Raw genomic sequence first — 6,682 nt, 5'->3', positions numbered from 1 at the left:
GTGGTGTATTCATCCTAAGAAATTCGTTAGTACAAGAAGATATGGTGCTTTTGATGAAAAAAAAAAACTGAGGGGAGGGTACAGCCGGTGGCCGCCCCATGTGTCTCCACTCTTTCTAGTTTGTAACACTGATTCTTTTAAGTAAATATACATATATAAACTCAGTAGACATGATGTCTTTGAGGCTGTAAGATTAGGATCCTAGTAAACGTTAAGGATAGAAATGCAAGAAAATGATCAGAACAAGAAGGAATGGGCAGTGTGGAAATGAGGAGGGCTGTAGAGGGGTGGGCACCCCATGTTCTTGTATTTCTTGGTAACCGTGATGTCGAAGTGTACATAAACTTGGTATAACTCCCTGATCAACATGTCACAGTGGGGTCTGCAAAACTAGGGTACAAGGGCACAGTCCAACCCAAGTAAATGGCACTAGATTGAATGCAAGAAATCTATTACAACAAGAAGGAATGGGCAGTGAGGAAGTTGGTAGAAATATAGGTGGTGGCCACCCCATGTTCTTGTGCATCTTGGTAACAGCGATGTTCAAGTATATATCAACTTGGTATAGCCTCCTCCCCATCGGTATGTCGCTTCGCGGGGCCTGCAAAACCAAGGCATAAGGGAGGGTACACCACCCCAGCTCAAGTAAGCAGCAATGGAGGAAGAGGGATGGGCTTTTGGGGAGGAAGTGAAGGGTCTTGGTGGTGGTGGCCAACCCATGTGTACTCACAAGTAAAAGGTTGCATGGCTACAAAAAAGCAAAGCAATTTTCATGGAAAAGGACACAAGTACAGTTGTGGTTCTCAATGCTGCAAGCTGGAAGTAGTGCAAAATTCAGACACTACTAAACCTTTGCTCAAAACAAGCTGAAACAAAACTGCAGACCTTGTGCTATATGCTCAATCAGGGACTGCGATTCATTCACATCATCATTTCTTTCAAAGACTTTTTAGTGTGTGGTGGTGAAGAAGTTGTAGAATAGGCCCTTCTGCATGCTTGAATCAAAAGCATGGGTACTCATATGGGTTGTCCTTATTTTGCATATTCTTGAATTCTATAGTGTTTCCTAACTCAAGTTGATCACAATAGGATAGAAAAATAAATGTTAAAAAAGTGCAGTCAGAGCTTTTCCTTTGTATAGTTAATAGTTTAATGGGCTTTGGAGAGTGGAGTGTTGGATTTCCTCTGAAAAAAAAAATGTTGCATGTTTTTTACTTGAGGAGAAGAATTTGTGGATGGAGGGAGTTGGGGGGAAACCATGTCAGAAGCATTGGGCAGTAGAAGTCTCATCCATTCAAATGTTTGCATACCAATGTGAGATTTCAGAGGCTGCAGTGTCAGATCTATTTATTCTTTCCCTTGTTATTGTGGCTCTATCCATGTGCAAGACAACATAGAGACATAGACTTGAAACCTATTATTATAAGTAAAACTGGTCAGAGTCAGGATCACATTGAAGAGAATTGCCATGTTGTGGAGAATAAAGGAGTTGGGGTCCATCATATTTAGTGGGCCGTAAGTGGACCAGATTCTGGAGAGAGAGCCCATCTGTTGTATAATGACTAGATGGATGGATGGATGGATAGATGACCAGATTGGACTGTGGAGGGAGGGAGAGAGGAAGAAAGGGAGAAGTAACCAGTCTTTTGGGAATTTGATAAGGACTATTATTGAACTGTCATGCAAAAATCCTTTTGACAACTAGAAAACAAAAAGCCTCATCTTCCTCTTTACAAAAAATGCCCAATTATTTTTCAAAACTGGGGACTCTTTTTGGAGAGGGCTGCTTTCTGTGCTGTATCAAATGTTCCTTTCTTGTGTTTTTACATTCTTTTCTACACAAAACCGATCAAAGTTTTGATCAATCAGTCACCCCCCCACAAAAAAAAAAAAAAAAAAAATCAAAAATGCTCATGAACACTCTTTACTAGTGTTGAGAGTCTGCCCCCCATGGTATTAGAAATGTGAAAAGCATCTCATAAGGCATTTTATCTGCTTTGTTTTCCAGATTCTGCCAATGTCATCTGCTACTCTAGCTGCATCCATAGATGCACCAGACAGGCCTCTCTTAGTGAACCAACTGCATAAAGCCCAGCTTTGCCTTTCCACCCATTTGGGAATGGAGTCTTTGGCAATCCATCTTCGGAAAAGAAATCATTATCCTGCATCAACAACATCATTTCACATCATTTTAGCCTTATTCAATCCCAATTATACAGGTTACAACTACCTTAATAAAAGAAGAGAGGATCTAAGAGAGACTCAACTCCTATAACTGTCACATAAATGCAAAAGGGAAAAATTATAAAGTAATAAATTCTATAGGAGTTCCTACCTTCAGCCATGAAGGGACATTGCTGCAATACCCAGTAGCCAGAATAACACAATCCATCTCAAGATTTTCGCCATTAACAAACTCGACTCTGCCACGAGAAAATCTTTTGATTCCGGGGACCACCCTGATCTCACAGATCTAATCCTTTCTAGTGCACCAATATCTAAAACTGGGGTCTTTCCTTGAGTGTTCTTGAGCTTTAAAGGACCCATTGATGGCCTTCTTAGACCATATTTTTCTATATTACCCAACAAGAGCCTTGCAATAATTAGCAATATCTTATCAACGAGCCAAAGTGGGAGCCATTTCATCATCAAAACTGCTAATTCAAGGTTGATCTTCCCAGGACTTCCCTTGGTAATACATGAACCTGTGGAATAAAACAGAAAGAAAAAACCAGTTAAACTCAGACTCAGAGAGCTGAATTTGATGGTAGAAGACCAACATATATGGGACAGAGGATAGTATATCCTCACTCACCGAGTTCCGAACCACCATTGATGGAATTGCTTTGTGGTTGCAGAGGTCCAGAGAGACCTCCATGCCAGAATTTCCACAACCCACTACCAGTACACGCTTTCCTTGATAACTCTCGCCAGATTTGTAGTCACAAGCATGCATGACACTCCCACCAAAGTCCTGCAGCCCTTCAAAATTCTGGAACCACCTTCTCTGCATTCTCTCCTGTGGCAACCACAAGCCACCTGCAAATGTACTCCACTTCACCCCAGTTTGAACCACTTGTTGAAATGGTCTTGACCTGCCATAATCCACAAGTTTCATCATACTTGGCAGACTGCACTGACTCATTGAATCTTGGGGTTATTTCAAAATGTTTTGCATAGGATTCAAGATAGTCAATGAACTGGACTTTGGTGGGGTATTCTGGGAAGTTGTCTGGAAATGGGAAGTAAGGCAGTTGACAGAATTGTTTGGGCAGGTGAAGCTTGAGGCGGTCATAAGTGTGGTTTTCCATAGGGAGGCAATGCAGTTGGCTCTCTCCAGGACTACAAATGGAACACCCTGTTTTTTAAGGCCTGCACTGATGGCTAGACCTGAAGGGCCTGCCCCTACTATTACAGGTCCATTCACCCAGATGCACCGAGAAACATAGTCTTGCTGGTCAAATTTTGTATCATGGTTGGTATATGAAGACTACTGCAACACATTAGAAAGTAAAGGGTCTTAGGTGATATATGACAAAAGAGGGTAGAAGGTATTACAGAATCAACAACCAAGGCAATATAGTAGGTTAGGGAGGAGAAAGAACAATGAGAACACTGTTTCCAATTGAAGAAGCAAGTTGAAAGCTGGATAGGACAAAGAGAAAAGTGCACAGAATAGAATGTAGTTTGTTTGAAAGCAATGTGTGGAGGGGGGAAGAGGGATGGGGGGGTGTTTAAATAGGGATATTGGCCATGAGAACTGCATGTGATTTTGGATTTTTAGGAAAATGATGTTGAGGGTCAATGATAAGCTCATGGCTGCATTCATTTGTTTATCCCATTAATGCGCGCTAATAAATGATGGTTGAATCTTTGAGAGAATCAATCTCATTCTCCCAATTGAGTCCCGTCTACCGCAATTGAGTGGGTATCAAATCTCATCCCATGGGGTTCATCAATTTATCAGGGCCTTGTGGGGAAAATTCCATCCATCCACGCGCCTTCTTTTCTTAATTCCTTTCCGAGAAACCCCATCAACTCCATTCCAATCACCAGTACAAGTCTTGCCATATCAGCACAGCACAAGTGAAGGACCAAATCAATTCTCAGTTTGGCAATTCCAATTTCCCTTCTATATTTCTGTCAAAAATTATAGAAGGAAAGAATGAAATTTGACAAACCAAAACAGTTTTTTCTTCCAGATACTTCACTTATGGTGACATATAAGTCTGAGTCAACAATTAATTCATTAAGAAGACCACAGAATGTGAAGCACAACACATTTAATGATTTTTAATGTTAAGTACCTTTCATTTGGTATTTCATGGTAGCACCTGTCAATGTTAAAGTCGAATCTAGAAATATGATAAAATCAATGAATCATCGACCTAACCCGATTTTTCTATGATAAGCCCATTTAGTCAGGCTTCATTTGATGCAACTCTATGACTACTTCAAAATATTTTTTGAATGCAATGAGAATTTTGCAGTTGTTTTATTATAACTGAAGGATTTTAATTTAAGTGAATCAGGTTAAGAACTAAAAACCCTTTTAATTGAAGTTGACGATTTGCTGCAATTTATTGATGTGTTACAATGTGTCTGTGACCTAGAATAGAAATCCCTTAGGGCATGGCAATATCTGTCCTTTTCTCTCTTTGTCATTTCTCAATTTCAAATGGTGAAATTTTCATGGGGCACTCAATATGTCAAAATCTTGAAGGTTGACCAACTTAATGAGATGAGGACTTTAATTAACAGGAAGTTGCTTTCTGTGGGATGGTTTTCTTCCACAATTCTGTTTGCATAAACATAATTCAATGAATTTTGGTCAAAACATAACTTCCTATCGTGTTTCTCATCACATTTACTTTGATCCCTATTTGAAGGAGTGTATAGCTGAATGTGATATAAAATGTTGAAACTCCTAGGTTTCAATAAACATGTGCATACACATGTTGCGGACAGTTGAAGGCTCCCTTTCTATAGACACATACAAAAATATCTTCTACCACTTTCATCTTGACACCTTCAATTAAGCTTAGAGAAACCTTTGTGAAAATATAGGACTTCCTTCTGAAACCACTATTTCTGCAATGACAGGTGCAAATTCACTTCATGTTTCACTGATATCTTGTGACCTCTCTCAAGGTTGATTACATATATTTCTTGTCACTTCCTCTGTTCCTAAGGTTTTTGATGGGTTTCTTTATTATCACAGTAACTATAGATTTCAAACTTAATATCCCTTGGAGGACAGGTTTGAGAATGTAGTGAAGGTCTTAAACATAGATTTGAGCATTGGATAATTGATGGAGTACAGGGGAAGCAAATAGACCAACCAACTAGCTTCCAAAATATCTTTGCATTTTGTAGTTCCACGAGGCAATACTGATGGCGATGCTCAATGTGATCTTGGGAGTATGTAATCCTTGACTATAGCTGCAAACATTGCACCTGTGCATGGGGGCTTACATCAGAAAATTGAAATTTCAAGAGTTGGTTTGGCCTACAAAAGTCCATTTCCTTGCCATCGATTTCAATGCACCGACTATTTAATATGATTCCTAGCCAACAATAAATCCATTTCAATTAGTATAACCATGGTTGATTTCACCAATACCACGTTTTTGGGGGAAAAAAAAACTAGTAAAGGAGAAGAATAGGTGCACAAATGCATGGAACCTTGGCTTCATAGAGTCTCTTCTTTTCATGCAAGGATGGAGTAAGATGTTTGGTTCTTGTTATGTGATTTTTCTAGTTTTATAAAAGACCTTGGAATAAGTAAAATCACAATTCCAACATTGTGATGGCTTCTCCAAGATACATTTGAAAGCAGAGAGAGAGAGAGAGAGAGACATTATCTATTCATATATTGTAGGGATATTTGCCAGCTTTATCATCCCTTAGCTTCCCTGCCCTACTCAGCCAGCTTGGGAGAGGGCCTACTGAAGGCTTCATGACATTGCTTGGCCACCTGAAGCATATCAGAAATGGGCCACAATCTTCACACTATTAGGAGTTCATTATCATGGCTTGTAACACGAGGATGTACTTGCTTTTGTACAGAATGCATTTATATTATGTTTTTGTAGGTAACATGTATCAATCAGACGTCTGCCTAGCTTTACTAAGACAATTTCTTTGGATTTTTGCAGGCCTTCCTAGAAGTTCCGCAAACAAATTGTGGAAGAGAGGCACCCAGAGAGAGGGACCATGTACACGTACACCACTGCACTAATGGCCAGTAAAGATAGTAAATTTATATGGAAGTACCGACAAGAATCCTTCTTTCGTCACAAAACTAGTAAACTATACAACAATCAAGCCAACATAAGCAAACATGGATGATAATTATGACAGAGCAAGAGTTTCATTTAACTCTCTAAGCCACTGCATCCATTACAGATCAGATTTTCGTACTTAAATTTTTTATACAAATCCTTAACCATAACCCTACTGCTTAAGCTATTTGGCCATGCCTTATGCACTCTCATTATCATATTTAAGAGTGTGGGAGGAAAGTAACCAATGGAATTGCATTGGTATGATTACTAGGAGGGAAGGGAGCTTCCTTCAATATTAGCATACTGTAAATGATGGTTTCATTTTCCCTTTTCCATGCCTTTTCATTTCAAATCATTGAAGGGTTTCCTTAAATAGATTGATACTTCTTTATTGA

At 39.4% G+C, this 6,682-nt stretch overlaps 1 protein-coding gene across 1 annotated transcript; it reads right to left on the bottom strand.

Annotated features, from left to right (window-relative positions):
- Nucleotides 1–1,721: 1,721 nt before the first annotated feature.
- Nucleotides 1,722–4,071, bottom strand: LOC117915148 (probable indole-3-pyruvate monooxygenase YUCCA3). The gene is given in 9 exon segments (XM_034830724.1): nt 1,722–2,078; nt 2,081–2,162; nt 2,336–2,469; nt 2,472–2,666; nt 2,669–2,705; nt 2,816–2,989; nt 2,991–3,307; nt 3,310–3,454; nt 4,054–4,071. Coding segments are annotated over 9 exon segments (1,224 nt in total). The 3' UTR covers nt 1,722–1,956.
- Between the last annotated feature and the right edge of the window lie 2,611 nt (nt 4,072–6,682).

This window comes from Vitis riparia, chromosome 5 (genome assembly GCF_004353265.1).
Source record: "Vitis riparia cultivar Riparia Gloire de Montpellier isolate 1030 chromosome 5, EGFV_Vit.rip_1.0, whole genome shotgun sequence".
Classification (NCBI taxonomy): Eukaryota; Viridiplantae; Streptophyta; class Magnoliopsida; order Vitales; family Vitaceae; genus Vitis; species Vitis riparia.
This window is presented reverse-complemented; position numbering and strand designations above follow the sequence as displayed.